The sequence below is a fragment of the Tachypleus tridentatus genome, chromosome 8 (genome assembly GCF_004210375.1).
Source record: "Tachypleus tridentatus isolate NWPU-2018 chromosome 8, ASM421037v1, whole genome shotgun sequence".
Taxonomy (NCBI): Eukaryota; Metazoa; Arthropoda; class Merostomata; order Xiphosura; family Limulidae; genus Tachypleus; species Tachypleus tridentatus.
The window spans coordinates 84,844,814-84,864,624 of NC_134832.1; the positions used below are offsets into that span (position 1 = coordinate 84,844,814).

The following is a 19,811-nucleotide window of genomic DNA, read 5'->3' on the forward strand; positions in this document are numbered from 1 at the left end:
ACTATGTTGATTAATCAAGTTAATTACCCAGTTCTAATGGTTGAGCTGCATCAGGCTAAAATTTGTTCTCTTTGATCAATTGAGATTTTAGACATCTATTAATTTCAGTAACCAATTGAATCATAATTCTGCTTACTTAATGGTTAAAATAATCAAAAACAGTATTAATATAAAACCCTCATTTGGATTAATAATTTCAAACTAACAAATCAACTTGTGAAGATTTAAAAAGGTTAGGAAATGTCTCGGAAGATTTAGACTATTTGCTATAAACAGTTTTGGAATATAACGTCAGGAATAAAAAAATCATCTGCAAGGAAGAAACTTAAATAATAATTCTTTTCATTATCTTCTAAAGTTTTTAGATGGGCTCTTCATTTGGATTAGAGAATCCCAGTTGATGTTGCACACAAACTTTAAGAAAACCTTCTAATTTGTAAAAAGATTACTTTGTCAATTGGATGGTTATAGGCTTAACAGAAATGTTAACTAAGTAGAAAAAAAATACAGGTTTTATTGTGTAAACTGAAAAAATGTAACCATTAATGTATCTCAGAGTGATTTAGGACCTCTTTTGCTCATAATTTTTCTTAAACATTAATATTTCTAAACTTGCTAATGATACTAAAAGGCAAAGAATGATTTGGTTAATAATAATCCGTGATGATGAGAAAAACTACTTGTAGAGAAAATTATATTTTTAAAAAAGGCTGGTACAGATTATTTATTTCATCATGGTGATTGTACAAGAAGTGCAAGTCTTTGTGTTTTCTTCATGTATTTGTACTTATCTATGTAACCATTATGTTTGAACTAACATACAGTACACCACTATTGACAGTGCACACTCCTACGATCGTAAAGAAACTAAGCATGCCCTCTACATCCCTACAATCAAGTACACAACTGTCTTCAAACATGTGGTCAGCTACCGGTCAGTAACCCTTTTTTTCTTTGTGAACCTGATGATGACCAAAAAAAGTCAAAACATTGTTCACTCCTCTATTAGTGTCTATACCCATATCAGCTGTTTTTAAATATATAAATATATAAGATTCTGTTAATAATAATGGGATTTTGACAGTCTTAATGAGTAGGTGAGAATGAGGAAGCCCATTTTTAGTACTGAGAAATATATGGTAATTCACTTCAGATATAGAAAATGTGGAATATTTTTATGTGAAATAACAGCACTAGAGTGTTAGTACATGTATGTCTGTGTGTGTCTATATATATATATAATACTAAGTAGAGTATTCATCCTCTGGATGGAAGTTATAGAAATTCATGATCAATGAAAGGTTATCTTATGACATGAAAAGTTGGACCCTTATGTGTAAATTGCTCATAAAATTGCAAAACACAGAATGTGAAACTGCAAATTTGCATCTGCCTCTGCATGGATCAAACAAACCTTCACATCAAATTTGGGGGAATAAATCAACAATGGGTGAAGTAGTGGTAAAAATACAAAACTAAAAAATTTGAATGTATCTCCCTATGGGCCCACTGAATCTTCATACCAAACTTGGTGAAGATCCATCGAGAGGACATGAGATAGTGGTAAAAAATACAAAACTGAAAACCTGTATGTATCTCCCAATGAACCGTCATACCAAACTTGGTGAAGGTTCATTTCGAGGAGGTAAAGCAGTGGTAAAAACTGCAAAACTAAAATGTATCTCTCCATGGACCCAATGAACTTACATACAAATTTGGTGAAGATCCATCCACAGAAGGTAAGGTAGTGCTAAAAACAAAATGCAAAAATTCCCACAAAAACCACAAAATAGAAAATGTGTTTGTATTCCTGCATAGACCTAAGAAGGTGCAAAGAAGGTTCATGAGACTATGTATAAGCTCTTAACTGGAGAAATGCAGAAAGCCCCAGTGCAGAGCTGAAGTCCCTAATGATGAACGGAATCCAGCATCTTTAAGGCCAAGGTCTTGGTAGAGCCATAGAATAGTGATCTATAGTTGAGTTTTGATCGAATAAGAGCACGATATATGGTGAAAGACAGGACACGGAGGATGTTCAGTGCTCTTGTACATTTGACTCGTAGATGCTTGATGTGTGGTATAAAGGTCAGCTTATGGTCAAAAATAAGCCCCAAGAACTTTGTCTTATGGACCACAGGCACTACAACTTCACCAATACAGAGTTCAGAATCAGGGTGAATACCCTGTTGGCAGCAAAAATGCAAAACTGGTTTAAAAGAGAAAGAAGTTAAAGCCGTTTGCTGTCGTCCACTTCAGTAAATGATTGTGGGCAGTCTGTAGCTCACATGAACTTGGAATCATCTGTCCATTAACAATTTAATAAAAATGGGCAAATGACAATGTAACCCATATATATGCCATACCTCCATGTTGTAAAATAAGCTTTCTCAATGTCAAAGAATATTGATACAAGATGTTGTCGTTTGAGAAAGGCTTCCCTGATTGATGTTTCAAGTTAAATCAGGTGGTCCATGGTGAAGTACTGTTATCGGAACCCACACTGGATGGCAGGAAGCAATCAGTGCTTTGATGTTATACAGATTAGAATGTAAACCTCGACAGTTCCATTGCATCAAGATGGTCATTTTTATTTATGTGTAGGCAAATTGGGTTTGGAACCCTTCTTTTTATGACCACGTCTTTTTTTCCTTACTGTCCTGATTTAAGGGAGGTCTGTTGATCTCCATGGATCCTGCCCTGTGTTGATTGGGCAGGTCTTTGCTGTTGGAAGGGGATTCCAGCGACTGAGGACGTGAACAAATGATTGTTTCACATATTGGGGTGGAAGAAAAAGATGTGCCTGAGGGAATGCCCGAATCCAGAACCAAAAGAAGTGAATCTTGGGATTTGCTGGAATGTATATTGTTTGAGAACAATTCTTTTGGAGGCACAGAGAGATCTGTCTGCAGTCCCACCATAGTAGTGGAATGAAGTGCAGCAGCATACATCCAAGATGAAGTGGTGGACAGTAACTTTCGAGCCTCAGGGTAAGTAATGTTTTGAATCATTTTCAAATGCTGCACGTCTTTTTCTTCTAACCATTTAGGGCAAGAACAAAAGTAGGATAGGTGACAGCCATTGCAATTGACATAATAAGGGTCCGTTTAAAACTCATAGGCATTGTGGTCCTTGAACAAGCACATGTCAAGGAACCACAACATAAAGTCTTTGAGTGACCAAACCACTGACACTGGAAACATCTGAGAGGGTTTGGAATGTATGGCCGTACCTTGCAATCAATATAACCTGCCCTGATGGTGGCAGGTGGATGTGGTGATGTAAATGTCAGAATGAAGACATTGGTTAGCATCATAATTCCATCTTTTTGAGTGGAGATACTTCTCACTGCAGAAACCAGCAAGAACCTCTAACTCGAGGATGTTCTTCAAATTCCTCTCAACAACAATTCCTCGTGACAAATTCAAAGTAGCATGGGGCATAACCTCAACAGGTATATCCCCAGTCCCCTTTAAATGCAAGAGGAGTTCACTGTGTATATTTCCACAAATATGTCACCAGAGAAAAGCTTCTTTACTATGTTTGGAGAGCCAGCAAGTCCCTCTAGTCCCTTCTGAATGAAAAAATGGAGACATCTGCCCTAAAGGTTTGCCCTAAAGAATGTAGTATAAGAAAATGAGGTACTGGTGTTACAGATGTTGAAGATTGGTGCTCAGAACCTTCAAGACATGGTTGTTTAACTATGGACTGTTTTTCACTATTTTATTTAAGTTTTTATTTGGAGGATCCATAAAAAAGAAAAAAAAAGAATATTTTGGTATCCAGTAACCCCATCCACCATGAAGCCCTACAAGGGGATGCACTACAATACCAAACAAGGACACTGCAGCAATGCCAGGGTTTTGTGAGCACTATACCCAATCACCAGCATCACATACAATGTCCACAACACCTGTTGGTAACATCCAACACTGGTACTTCATTGACCCTAGCCAAAATGGACCAGCCAATTGACCCAAGGGGGGTCACCCATCTACAGGAATTCAAGGCCAAAATGGTGTGTTAGGGTTGGACCCCTCAACCACCAGGATTCTCTCTTCCCCTTCATGAGTCACCATGCATGACAAACAGATCCCAAAGGAGGTAAACTGAAATAACAAAACCTTCCCTAGGAGGTCCCTTCACCACGTACAGGAATCCACACCAAGGGAATTGATACAATGACCTATATAGGCTTCACAATTCAATGTTTAGCATTAATAATATTTGTATTCACATGCCCTAATTACAATTAGTTAATTATTGTTTGAGTCATGCCACCAATCAAGTCAGCTGAACAAACTTGAATTAAACAAATTAATTTATTTAATTGTAATTTTGATTACTGGGTAATTGAAATAATCAAAAACTAATTTCTATCAATTATTTTCATGAATATTAGTTAATTTAATAATAATTTCAATTACCAGTTAGTTAAAATAATTGATTCAACTGTAACTTCAATTAACTAATATTTTTCAACATTAATTGGTACAACTGATGCTTATCTATTAGTAACTGATTATTTCAGTTAAATGAGTTAATCACCCATCTCTAATAGTCAAGCTGCATCAGGCTAAAATGTGTGGTCTTTGATCAATTAATTTTTTTATACATCTATTTATTTTAGTTATCAATTTATTCAGTTTCAATTACTGAATGGTTTGAATAATAAAAAACAATAACAGTCAGAGGTTAACATTTTCTTACATTGAAAATGTATTTCTGATAGGTACTAACATTTTCTAACTCAAAGCTATCTTAATTTTCTTCTGCCCTCTAACCACTACTAAAATATTTTTGCAATCAATTCACCAGTCTACATACCACATAAATTTTGCACTATTTCGGAAGACTACCCTAAACCAATAGTATTGCACCACCTACATTGGTGCAGCTAACTCTCTCTGCTATTCCTCCTCAATCCTTCCTTTTTTTGTTGGCACAGCATTGTTTAGACTTGTTTTTTTGCAAATAGCTACCATTTGTAAATGTAATCCTTTGCTATTTCAAATATTTTTTGATAGTTTTTTTCTACTGTGTTTTCATTCACTGCTTTGAAAAACATTTTTGCATTTACTTTCTGTTACTGATTTACCAGAGATCAGAGTATGAATTTGCAATTAAGCTATTTAGTAAACGATTTTAGTATTTTTACATTTATTTACTTTGAAAATTCTGCCTTAAATTTTAGAATAAAATCAACCTTAGATATGCAAAAAAACATAAAAACAAACAAAGATAACAGTCTTACCAAGCTTGTGGAGAAGCAGCAGTTGCTAAGGTTGGAAAATTTCCTTCTTGCAAACAAACTTCTACATCAAACACTAACACTGGCTCACTTGGATAATCTACCTTTTCTGCATTTCCATTAACTGCATATCTAGTCCACCCAGCAGTAAACTCCCATTTTTCTGGTATTTTTGGAATTTCAACATTGGTTAAATCATTTAATAGTTTTTTGTAATCCATAGAGACTCTGTTCCCAAGATGTTGGAAATGTTCATCTATATTATTTCCATAGAATGTGGGCAAAGCAAAGTTAACATTGGGTTGCACTGTCATTTCCTGAGAAAATATGCTGTTATCAGCTTTGAGAAAGTATTAAAAATACTAATATTTAGTAAAGAAAGAAACACATATTAATACAAATAAATTATAATAGCAGAAAAATAGTTCACAAATACACTTTAAATTTCCTACTCAAAAAAGTGGAGAATCAAAGTTAAATGTTTGAAAATTACTACTTTAGGATTAAAACAAAATTCAAAGAGAATTTCCTTTTCTATACCATTAAGAGTTGTAGCTGTGAATTATTGGAGAGGTAGACTATTATATGAAATATGAACTATCATTTACTACAGTTATGTTTAACACCTTCTAAAAGTTAGTTGTGTGTAATCCACATTATTATATGTAGTAAATCAGCTTCACAAGAAGCATACACTTTTTTTTTTTCAAAGATTTCATTGGACTTTTAAAGACAGATAGATAGGCCACTATACTTATTGATAAACACATATACAATGTGTTCCCTCCAGTGGTACAAATTCACAATACTTATTAATTTACATATTTATCTGCTCAAACTTACAGTTTTGAATAAGTTAGAATGTAAAAAATGCATTGTAACAACATTATATTCATACTTCCTTACTCTAAAGCTAAAAAAGGATATGAATTACAGACATAACTAGGGTTCTGCAGGCAGTGCAGGCCACAAACAACAAGTTAGAAAGAGGGTAGAGCAGAGATGGGTTACTAAACAAGTAAAGATTCAAAATTTGAAGTATGAAAAGTCTTAAAATGTTTAACTTATTTTTCTCTAGAAGAATTAAAAATTATTTGGTTCAGTTGTTCAAAATCATTGAAGGTTTAGACAATCTAATCTATCTTTCGATGGTCCAAGTGTTCGAATGAGAAAGTCTTAAATGCAAGAGTCAACAGGTTCAAGATCTAGAATTTTGGATGAAGATTTTTTTGACAAAATTATATCTTGCTTAGCTATAGCCTTTTCTTTTTGCTCCATGATGAGTTCAAACTGAGAGTTTTGTTTTTTCTACACTTTTCTAGAGTATATATACAAATGCAAATTGTTATATTATTTGGACAGAGAGGGAAACTGGTGAGCTGAGTGATAATCTATTCATTTGTGTAACTTATATTCTTATAGAAATATGTTACATTCCATAATCAGCTTTTCATTTTGTTTGTCAGATTTGTTTGCAATTATTCTGAAAACAATTAACATGTTATGCAATCTAGTTGAAAACCAGAAGTATCAAAATGATTAACATGAAGCATAAAGCTTGTAACAGCCAAAAACAAATTGAAAATCTTTGGTAACTGAGATTTGGAACAAAGATTCCCTGATACCCTGAATCACCAGGACTCAAGTACCATGCAAAACGTCTATAATGACCATTCTTATTTGCATGTAAGTTGCCATTGAAATGATTACAGCATGAGAAATCAAAGTTTCATAGATAAATGATTATATAACTTGTGGGACTTTTCACTTAAATGTGTTATGGGTGAGTATATGTACATATATATAAATGGAGAGACAGAGAATATTAATACTGGAGAGTTAAGTAAAATAAAATAAAACAAAACCAAAAGGAAGGACTGCATTAAAAACAGCAAATCTAAACCTCTGACTAATGTTAGTTGGTTATAAACAAAAATAAAAGATGCTGCAACAATTGAAAGGATCCCCAGCATACAAGCTGTAATGTGGGATATAAAATGTACCCTAGATTTTGGAAACTGAAGAAGTAGGATCCACATTGCAGTGGGGATACACATTATCCCATTGATAAGGGTAACTGTAATCTTGGTATCATTTGTAAAAAGTTTTATGTATTAATTATGATAAAATAAATTAACAGTACAAAACATTTAAGCTCATTAACCAATCTAAAGATACAGTAATTAATAAATTCATTAAAGCTTATAAAAAAAAACTTTGTCCTGAACTAAATTCTTATGTAAATTTACCTTTTATATATGCTATTCCCAAACTCTATAAATCTCAGATTAAACTAAGATTTATTTCTATTTCAATAAGAACAATTATTAAACAACCAGTCATTTTATTTAATAAATTACTTAATATTTTATTCAATAAAATTAAAAATATAAAAGTGTTAATAATAAAAAAATATGCTTTTTGGATAATAAAAAATAATTAACCTATTTTAGAATATCTAAGAAATTGTAAAAACATAAAAGATATATTAAATTTCTTTATTTACAATAATTATATATTTTTCAATAACCAGGTTTTGAACAAGAAATAGAAGTTTCAAGGGGAGTTAACTGTTCTACTTGTATAGAAAATTTATATCTTTACTATTATGTAAACATATTTATTAAAAACTACATAAACCCAGACATTTCTGCTTTAACTTTCAGATATATAGATGATTTAATTAAGATAAGTAATTCTGAAATAAATAATGTTATTACCACTATTTATCCAGTAGAATTAGAAACTGAAAATGATTCAATATCAAATATAGTGGCACATTATTTAGATTTAGAAATTAAAATAATTGATAATGATGTCAGTGTAAATATTTTTTTATAAAAGAAAATATTTTGCTTTTCCAATATATGGTCTATTTCTTTTAAAAGTAATGTACTTTTAAAATGAAAATTGGTAGTTACACTACACTTAATCTGTGGTAATTGAGAGTTATACTAGTTAGTTTAGATTATTGGTTGGAATCATTCATATTAATATAATTTGTCTACTGACCTACCAATTTGTGCCTTACCACCATAATAGGAGATGGAACGCTAACTTCAAGAGGTAAGTTTATTTAATTTGCTTCCCCCCAAGTGGTAGTACCTTATTATTATTTAATTTTTGTTTATTTTTCTTCTTTACTTCGAAGAGCAGTCACTTTTCCACGACTGTCTGAAGGTAATGAAGTGTGCTAATAGATGAGGGACATCATGGGCGTAAGCACCAAAATCTTGCTCTCCTAACTTCTATTTTTATTCCTTTATTTCTTTATATGAGTCTGGTGAATGGAGGTTAAGACTGACAGATGGTGTATTCCCACTACAATATGGGTCCAACTTCCACATTCACCTCCAAAACCTAGGGTACATTTTATATTTTAACAATGATGCAGTATTTTTTGGCTTGTTTTTGTTTATATTTATTTACACACACATGCACAATATGGACAAAAGTATGTGGAAATCCCTTTAATGGGTTTGGCTATTTCAGTCACACCCATTACTAACAGGTGCATAAAATCAAGCATGCAGCCATGCAATCTCCATAGACAAACATTGGCAGCAGAATGGGTTGTACTGAAGAGCTCTGATTTTTAATGTTGCACTACAAAATGCCACCTTTCCAACAAATCAGTTCATCAAATTTCTGCCCTGCTGAAACTGTCCCAGTCAACTGCAAGTGCTGTTGTTGTGAAGTGGAAATGTCTAGAAGCAGCAACAGTTCAGCCACAAAGCAGTGGGCCACACAAGCACACAGAAGGGGAACACCAAATGCTGAAGCTCATACTGCATAAAGATCATTTATTTACAGTTGCAACACTCACTAACGAGTTTCAAACTGCCTCTGGAAGCAATACCAGCACAAAAATGTTTGTCGGAAGTTTCATGAAACGGGTTTCCATGGCTGAGCAGCCAGACACAAGCTCAAGATTACCATGCACAATACCAAGCATTGGCTGGAGTAGTACAAAGCACACTGCCATTGGACTCTGGAGCAGTGGAAATGTGTTCTCTGAAGTGATGAATCACACTTCATTATCTGGCAGTCTGATGGATGAATCTGGGTTTGGCAAATGCTAGGAGAACAATACCTGTCTGAATGCATAGTGCCAACTGTAAAGTTTTGTGGAGGAAGAAATGGTCTGGAGTTGTTTTTCATAATTTGGGCTAGGCTCTTTAGTTTCAGTGAAGGGGAAATCTTAATACTACAGCATACAATGACATTCTAGAGAATTCAGTGATGTCAAGAAAATTCACTTGTAGAGAAATATATATGCAAAAACGGCTCGTTTGGGTTGAGAAAATATTTTACATAGAAGAGCAAACAACGTTTCGACCTTCTTCGGTCATCGCCAGGTTCACAAAGAAAGAAAGAGGTAACTGACCGGAAGCTGACCACGTGCTTGGAAGGAGTTGTGTAACTGAGTGTCAGAATGTAGAGGGTGGTGTTAGATGTTTGAATATATAATTGTATTTTATTATATTTAATATAGGTATAAAGGCTTTCCTTTATATTTGTTTATTTTGGGTTTAAGTTGTTGTATAAGTAAGGCTTCTTTAATTTTGTGTTTGTCTGTTTATTTAGTATTTGAGTGTTTTCTATGGTTATTTTGTGTTTATTTGACTTGCAGTGTTCGAAAACGTGTGAAGGTGACTTTTTATGTTCTTTGAATCTGGTTTCCATTTTTCTACTTGTTTCTCCAATATAGAAGTTGTGGCAGTTATCACATTGTATTTTATAAATAATGTTGGTGTGGTGTTTGTCAGTGTAGTTTTTACATAGTATAGACCTCAGTTTTGTGACTGTTTTTGAATAAATTTGGTGTTAACTGGAATGTCATATTTTGTTACTAGTTTTTGCCAAATGTTGGTTATTTGTCTGCTGATGTCAGGAATATATGGTATACAGCAGTATATTGTTTTGTGATTTTTTGATTCGCGAGATATATTTATTTTTGTTGGTTGATTTTGCTTTCCGTTTAGGTGTGTGCGTATAATTTTTCTACGGTTTGAGGAGAAAACTTATTGATGTTGATGAAGTATTGTTTTATTTTGTCTAATTCATCGTTAATTTTATCTGGTGAGCATAGTTTTATGGCTGTGTTTATTTGGTTTCTTAGTATGTTGAGTTTTTGTTTTGTTTCATGTACTGAGTCCCAAGGAATGTATAGTTCAGTATGGGTGATATTTAAGTGGATTTCTGTTTTGAAATTTGTGTCGGTTCTTGTAATTTTGAGGTTAAGAAATGATATTTGATTGTTTTCTAGCTGTTCACTTCTGAAGTTAATGTTGGGATGTATAGAGTTAATGTGATTGAAAAAATTAAGTAAGTGCTCTGTAGATCTGAATCCCACAACCGTGTCATTTACATATCTGTACCAGTATAGTGGTGGATGTAATGCTGTGTTAATTGCTTGTGTTTCAACTTGTGTCATAAAAATATTGGCTAGAACTGGTGATACTGGGTTGCCCATGCTTAGGCTATTTGTTTGTACATAGTTGTGGTTGTTGAACATGAAGTTTGTCTTAATCGTGGTGAATTCTATGAGGGTTGCTAATTGGTTGCTGGGAATGTCTATAGTTGGGTTAGGGTCTCGGATATAGTGTTCTAAGGCTATCTTGCAAGCTTCAGTGGTTGGAACTTCTGTAAAGAGGGATATAACATCGAAACTGGCCTTTAAGGCTTTATGATTAAGTTGATTTAGATTAGACTTGAAATTAAAAGAGTCTTTGATGAATGAGCTGGCTGATATTACATATTTGGAGAATGCCCATGCTACGTATTTACCAAGATTGTAATTAAACGATTCATATGTGGACATTATTGGTCGTAATGGACAATCTGGTTTATGAGGTTTGGGGGGTGCCATATATTTGTGGTGTGCGTGAGTCGGTTTTACGTGGGTAGGAATAAAGTGTTTGTGAAATTGTGTTGGCTTTTTTCATTTTTAGTAGTAATTTGTTTAGTTGCGTCTCGTGTGTCTTTGTTGGATTTGTGTGTATTAGTTTAAATTTGTTCATGTCTGATAGGATGTTCTTCATTTTTTGGATGTATTCATTCGTGTTCATTATGACTATAGTGTTACCTTTATCTGCTTTTAGAATTTTTATGTTTCGAAGCGTTGTTTGCTCTTCTACGTAAAATATTTTCTCAACCCAAAACAAGCCGTTTTTGCAGAAATATTCTAGAGAATTGTATATTTCCAACTTTGTAGCAACAGTTTAGAAAAGGCCCTGTTTTGTTTCACCATGACATTACCCCCATGCATAAAGACATGGTTTGCCGAGATTAGCGTGGAAGAACTTGACTGACCTGAACCCCATTGAATACCTTTGGGATAAATTGAAATGTTGACTTCAAGCCAGGCCTTCTCACCCAATCTCACTAATGCTCTTGTGGCTGGATAGAAGTGAATCCCTGCATACATGTTCCAAAATGTAGTGTAAAGCCTTCCCAGAAGAGTGAAGGCTGTTATAGCAGCAAAGGGGGGAATCACTCCATATTAATGCCCATGATTTTGAAATGAGATGTTCAACAAGCACATATTGGTGTTATGACTTGGTGTCCACATAATTCTGGCCATGTGGTGTGTGTAATGAAAATCAAGATTTACTTCAAATGGATCTACAAGAACCCACTCAAAGCTTCTTATTCTTTTACTAATGAAATTAAAACTGCACATATATATGAATTTATGTCTACAGAAACAACTCAAAACTTTTAGACATTTTGCATCTTATTATTTTCACTAACAATTCAAAATTTAAGAATAAATTGGAAAAATTTATGGTTTTTACCTTTCCCCATAATCCATGCTTCTTTAAGTGCTCTATGCACTTTTTGATATTTTCAGCATCAGAAGTGGTAACATTTTTTTTAAATATTTGCTTATGAAGTCCTTCTGACAACATCTGTATACCAATGGGATTCACCCTTATATTATCTGATATGAACTCTTGGCTTATTTCTTGTTGTCCAACTGTTTTCTGATGTTTATTACATATCTGCTTTAGATCTGGCTTTTCCTTTGAAACCATTTTAAACACTTCTGTAGAAAAATGGTGTTGGGATGGTTGTAATTTCCTAATTACCATAAACTGGTCATGGCTTCTCCTCCATTCTTTCCAGTAGGTGGCAAAAGCTGAAGTTGTTTTACCAAAGTTCCTCATTTCATATCCACCATAAATTCCCACACTCATGTAAAAAGACAAAAATAGTTTTGTTCATTTAATAGCTTTTATGATATAAGAACAAGTCGGAAATAAAAGGTAATGAATAGCATACAGACACTTATTTTAAATTACTATATGAAGAAACTATTTAGAATAATACTGATAATTAAAATTAGATAACTTCTAAGAAAGCAAGTATACAACTTAACACTTTCAGACCTTAAGAGAATAACCTCACTAGAACCATAATATAAAAAATTTGTAAAAATTTTTTAATTCCTGGTTAATTTTGATTAAATGATATGGAATGAGTATGTATATGTGTATTCAGTATTTCAAGCTGGAGGTTTCATGTATTTGAGGTGATAATAACTGACAGATTTAATTAACAAGTCATTTAGCGATATGCACTTGAATATTTAGTTGGTTTATTATTGAAAAACAACAAGTAATTATTTTAAAGTTAAGATCAGAGATTGTACTAGTCATTCCTTGAATAATGGCTAGAATTAAAGAAAAATGTTTTTTCACACAGTTTTTCTAGCAAGATTTTGCATAATTTATTTTATAATAAAGGTTCATAACCAATTTTATAATTTCCCTATACTGAAAATGTAGTATTAGCTCTGAAATATCAATCCAGGAATTTGACATCTGGTGTCAAGAGAAAGTCTATCATGCAATCAATTCCCACAATGTGAAACAGACCTGAGCTATTTAAAGGGCAATAACATCTCCATAACAAGAAATAATGAGGAAGAGCCACAGATTGTACCTAAACAGTGTTGCATATTTCTGCTGTGACCCAAAACACAGGAGAAGCAACTGAGGGAAGAGAATAGACAACCTGAAACCTGTGTGTGAACTTGTGTTGATTGGTTCACTCAAAATCCAAATCCAGCCTGCAAGGTACCAACATCCATACAATGGTAGGATGAGGGCTCCCAATCAAACAGATGAACCACATTGTGACATCTAAATCCACCATATGTTTAATTGCAAATTGGAAGATACATCACCTAAACTGACAGAGCATGACCACCCTATCTGAATTGAATGGTTATATAATCAGTTTATGAGGAACCTATACAGCAGAGTGTCTCCATAGCCAACCACTCCTTAGTAGCTTGGAACTGTTAAGTAGTGAGGACTTCCATACTCCACAAGAAGGAAGGTCAATGAAAAGGTGCTGGAGAGCCCAGAGGAACATTAACACCTGAAGCAGTGCAATGGATGATCATAAAAACTATTTTGAAAAGCAGACCATACTAATTTATTCAATCAAGGCATCGCAGGGATGAGCAACCATCTTCTGTTTTACCACTGAAGTCCATGGTTAGTACAGTCCAGGATGGGCAAATTTGTTAAACAAACATTGCAAGATGTTTCACCTACAAGTGATATTGTAAAACACCCCATCTCAAAGGTGACAGACAGTACAGAGCCACGGAAAAGAAAGCACTAGTCAATATGTGCACAGTGCATATTTAAGAGTTAAATACTTATTCAGGCACCATTCATCACAGAACAAGATCTAACTGATGAAGTTATGAGGAATGGGCCATATAAGCATTTAAGATGTCCATTTTTGTCATTGATAGATATGGAAAAAAACAACAACCCAACAACAACAAAAATTGAGATAGGACTCCATGGTGAAACGTGGAAGGTGAACAAAGTAACTGAGGTAAGAAGTAATTCAGGAAAATTCATAAAAGGAAGTTAAGGTAAAACAAAACAAAGTCAAAAATTAAATAAATAGCATAAAACCAATGTCTACATCTTGTCTACAACGTCAAGAGAAAAACTACAGTAATTCAAGTTGTAAAAGGACTTTCTGTAGCTTGACTGTAATAATCGTAACTCACCAGGAAGACTAACAGGTAAGTACAAAAACCACTGTCAGTCACCTGAGTTGGCCTTTCCAGTCCTGGTTTTGAGTTATTTAATGCTATGGTCAGTTTCTAATTTCAAAATGAAAAAGATGAACTGTGATTTTTAAAAGGGAGCCACATTAAAAAGGTGTAAAGTATAAATTAAAAAACTTAAATGGCATTAAAAAACTGAAAACATTACCAAGGTAGAATGTGTCACAATAACCAATAACACTGTCTAACGCTATGGACAAATCTTGGAACAGAACATACTTAAAATAATGCCGTCGTTGAAAATCATAATGATGACAAGAAAGTAAAATGTGGCTTATTGTGACCTGAGTGTTACACAAAGTACACACTGGTGCATCAGTTCTAGATAAAAGAAAATGATGAGTTAAAAAACTGTGACCAATTCGTAGTTTAGTTAGAACAATTTCCTCTTTCCGATCCTTATGGGAACAAGACGGCATGGCCCATCAAGGAGGGAAAACACAACCCCAGGTGGGAGAGGCCAGCAAGTCCCTCTCGTCTCTTCTGAATGAAAACAGGAGGCATTTGCCCTAAAGGTTTGTCAAAAAGTTAGTGCAATATAAGAAAATGAGGTACAACAGGTGGTACAGGATGGTGAGGATTGCTGCTCAGAATCTTTAAGATGTGGTCGTTTACCTATAGACTGTTTTTTCACTATTTTACTAAGATTTTAAGTGGAGTATCCATAATAAAGAAAGGAAAATTTCGGTGCTCACTGACCCCACCCACCATGGAGCCCTATGAGGGGATGCACTACAATGTCAAACTAGGGCACTGCAGCAATGCCAGGGTTTCGTGAGCACTATACCCAAACACCAGCATCAGAAGTAATGTCCATAACACCTGTTGAGAACATCCAACACTGGTACTTGGCTGACCCTAGCCTGAGTGAACCAGCCAACTGACCCAAGGGGGGCCAATCCAAGGCTTCCCATCTACAGGAATTCAAGGCCAAAGTTGTATGTTAGGGTTGGACCCCTCAACCACCAGGATCCTCTCTTCCCCTTTGCTGGCTGCCACTCATTGGCAAACACGTGGGAGGATGTTTAGATCCCAGAGAAGGTAAACTGAAAAAACAGAACCTTTCCAGGGAGGTCCCCTCACCACGTACAGGAATCCACACCGAGAGGTTCAGTCCCTGGACTTTCTAAGAATAGCAAGTAGATAGAAGTAAAACTCCACTGACCGACATGAACAGGTTCAACAGTTCATTAAATGAGGAAGTTCTGTACTGTCTCTGATAGATGCTGGCAAGCTGTGGAATCCTGAGGAGAAGGAAAGGAAACAAGATGCCCAGGATAAAGGAGGTGGGACAAAAATGGAATTTCAAATTCTCCTCACAAAACTCAAAGAACCCAAACACTAGTGATGAAAGAGTACCATTGATGAATTAAGGCCACAAGTCAAGCTGCCACCAGAAATGTTGGACGAATACTGTGCATCATTAAAAAAAAGCATGAGCTGAGACACCTCAAGAAGAAGGATGGGAAAAGGGAACTGGTGTCACACTAAGGTCCAACCGAGATAAACAGGCTAGCAAAGGGAAATGATAGATTGTTGCTGGATGGATGCCACCCAAGACACCAAGGATTCTGAAACAATATTGAAGACAAAACATCTTAAAAACTAAGCCATTAAAACATCATCAAAATCTAAAAGGTCCCAACAACAAGTATTACACAATTGTAAAGCCAAAACCAAAGGCAACAAACAAGCCAAAGTGGAGGTAAGAAAGCAGAGTATATCCCCAGAAAACCCATCAGAATTTCTGTGAAGAGCCTCAGACAGGAGATGGATTATGAAAAGGCACCACACAAGAGTTGCAAGGGTAAGACAAAGACAGGAAAATGGGGTATGGGTGAGACTAACGGGTGATTTAGAGACCACCCACAAATGGAAAAAGGAGAACCCAACAGTTTTGATTTGGAATAAAGCACAAAGCTACACAATGGGCTATTTGTGCTCTGTCCACCTTGGGTATCGAAACTTAGTTTTTTGCAGTGTAAGTCTGCAGACATACAGGTATGCCATTGGAAGGCAGTAATAAAGGATGCAGGTCATAATACACAGGAACATGGGATAAAACATAACAAACCCAATAAATGAAGTAAAAAAAACTGTAGAAGGCTGAACAGAATCTTCAGGGAGAGTACTAGAAAGTAATGCAAATTCAAGAGATGGAAACAGGTAATTAAGGTCCTTGTCAGCCTACCAGATTCCACAGGTTTTGGAGGAAGAGGAGCAATGTCCAAAGACAAAAGTTGACACATGTAATGTTCCATCTCCCTGCAAATAAATGTAGACAAATCACATGAAACCTGTGGGAAAGCACCTGTTGAATACAAAACATTTACAGTGGTAACCCAAAATGCTTTAAAAAACAAAACCCGAGTATGTTAAAGGAAACTGCTTTGGAAAATAATTTAAGCTCAAACACTAAACAAGATGAAAAAAGATGTCTACATGCAAGTACTGCCAAAAGAGAAGGAATAGTTCAGTTGAGGTGCACAGAGGGAATCACATGCATCTTATGAGTGTACTATGCCCCTGTTGGTGGATAAGCAATGCATGAATATGATTTGCATGAAACACACATTGGAAGCATTTGATTCCAATAGGTAGAGCATGGAAAGCTTGTGGTATGCAACAAATGAGAATAGCTAATCTTATGAGTGAAGTACCATACTGGAATTTATTATAAATGTTTGGTTTGTTTTGAATTTTGTGCAAGTCAACACAAGGGCTATCTGTGATAGCTGTCTCTAAGTTAACAGTACAAGACTAGAGGGAAGGAAGCTAGTCATCACCACTCACTGCCAACTCTTGGGCTACTCTTTTACCAATGAATAATGGGATTGACAGTCACATTATAATGCCCCCACAGTTGAAAGGATGAACATCTATGGTGTGATGGGGATTCGAACCCGTGACTTTCACATTATGAGTTGAGTGCCTTAACCACCTGGGCATACCAGGCTTATAAATGTTAAGAAACTGAAAATATGACAATATTTTGTATGAGTTTAATTCTTTCTTTTATTTGCTTGGTTTTTCAAATTGTTCATCAATCCAAATATCCTGAACACACTAAAACAAATTTAAACACAGATCCAGGACAAAATTATAGCACTCAAGACTGGCATAGTTGGTTATCTATTTTGTCTCAAATGTCAACAAAAACAATGTGAAATATTACTTCTGTCCCATGTTATATTGTTTTCTAGGTCATAGAATACACATATGAAAATTACACTATCCAGTTCAGTCTTTGGATACATGATAATGCAAGTTTATATAAAAAAAAAAAAATTGATCACTTCAAGCTGCAAGTTGTAATACATGCTATCTTTCAACATAAAATCTCAAAAAAACTGTCTTCACATTCATAATCAATATAGATAAGTTACAACTTAGAAAATATTATTCAGTACAGCTCTAAAATAATTATTTCATCATGTGATAGTCATAAATCAATAATGCAGTTTAGTTAATTTAGTTAAATGTAAGTAGCTTGTTATATAAAGCTTGGTAGTATGACAATCAATGGCCAAAGATCATGATTATAGTCAGTATGTACAAAGTACTACTAATATAACAAAACTTAATGGCAGATATTAATGTTTATCTAGGTCATTAAAATTTTAAAATCAAAATAAATACTCAAAGCGATACCTTATTAAAATATTTACCAAATCCTCCTTGAACACAGTGCATCAACCATATTCAAAGGCAACCCATTCTTTAAATATAACTTTTCCTGTCAAAATTTATATTTGTCTCCCGGTTCTACTATTTTCACCATTAAATGCAAAAAAATAAACAAATACAGAAACACTGTTAATCTCCTTAAGTTTTCAACACCTCATTCAGATACCCTCAACTTTTTTTAAAGAGAAAATAACTTGAAGAGATTTTAACATGGTCTCATATAACAGCCTTTTTATCTCAAGTATTATCCTAGTAAGCCCTCCTCTGAACTCTTTTCAAAAATTTAATGTCCATAACTCTCCAAATGTGGGCTACCAGTGGATTGTACAATTGAAGTATAACCTCATTTGACTTGTTTTCAACAAATCTATATATGCAACCTAAAATCATATATGCCCTACCACTAGCAACAGCACATTACTTGGATGGCTTAAAAGACTAATCAGCCAGAACACAAACATCCTTTTCTCTGATAACACCCTTAAGGTTATTCCCATAAAATTATACTCATACCTTATGTTTATTATAATTAAAGACCACCTATCGTTATTTGCCAAAATCACCAAATAATCCAAAACCTTTCATAGAGCAACAATATTCTTCTCACAGCCAGCAACACCTAACACTTTAATATCAACAGTACATTTAAATGATTTATTAACTATTCCTTTATCTGTCATTAATGTAAATCAAAAAGAGCAAAACTCCTAATAATGAACCCCATGGTACTTCATTTATGACATTAATCCACTTCAAGTGAACTCCATTTACAACAACCCTCCTCTTTCTTCCATCCAACCACTTTTTTTATCCAATACCAACTTATCCCCCCCATATCTACAGTAGCAATTTTCATGCCATTTTATCAAATGCTTTCTGAAAAATCTAGATATACCAAATACATTCTCATGCTTTCATCTACATTAGCAATACCTTCTTCAAAGAATGTTGAAAGCCAAGTAAGGCACAATGTTCCCCTACTGAAATCATGTTAACAACGAAACAAAATTAGAAAATGACTTTGGAAAGCACTTTTATTGGCCTTTCATAATCTCTTCTCATCACTGATGAAAAACTATAAGGCCTAGAAGTTATAATTATGAGCTTCCTTGCATTTTAGCACAAAATAGAGAAATAATATAAGCCAGCGTATCTTCCGGTATCTACTCACTATTCAATTTAAGGACGTACAAATATATAGCAAGTGGCTCCTACATTTGTTGTCTAACCTCCTTCGAAATCATAATCGTTCTTGAAACTTCACAGTTTTTACTTACGTTCAAAATTGATGTGATTATTGTTTTATCTTGTGTTGACTTGTTTCCAAATTCCATTGTATGTGTATTATTTTTTAATAATTATTAACAAATAATATTTGTTTATACTTACTCTCACAGTTAACCATGTTAACTTCGATTTTAGTCTTAAAAATTAGGTGTTACAGTTACACGTTTCTCTGATGTTGAAAAATGATTCAAAAACATTTCCACACTGATTTCACATGCACTATCGATATACCGAAAAACAGTCAGTTTATATTTATGCGCCACTCTGTGGATATAAGATTAGATTTTTATAATAATATCTCATTTATAATTATAACATGTTATTTGTGTTTTGAGTTAATACGTTATTGACTTGTAAATTATTACACCAATTTAAAACAAAATATTCCATAATAATTTTAAATAATTACATAGCTACTTTTATGTATTCAGATAGACCACAAAAAATATCGCCTGAGACGGAAACTGCCTCTGGCAGAAACCTATA

At 34.2% G+C, this 19,811-nt stretch overlaps 1 protein-coding gene across 1 annotated transcript in view; it reads right to left on the bottom strand.

Moving 5' to 3' along the window:
- The window catches only part of PolG1 (DNA polymerase gamma, catalytic subunit tam), a 93,906-nt gene extending 74,331 nt beyond the window's left edge, over positions 1-19,575 (bottom strand). The window contains exons 1-3 of the mRNA XM_076452422.1: positions 19,428-19,575; positions 12,049-12,445; positions 5,252-5,565 (exon numbers count right to left, since the gene is read on the bottom strand). Coding sequence (XP_076308537.1) covers positions 5,252-5,565; positions 12,049-12,420 — 686 coding nt within the window. The 5' untranslated portion in view covers positions 12,421-12,445; positions 19,428-19,575. The remainder of the gene's footprint in view (positions 1-5,251; positions 5,566-12,048; positions 12,446-19,427) is intronic.
- Between the last annotated feature and the right edge of the window lie 236 nt (positions 19,576-19,811).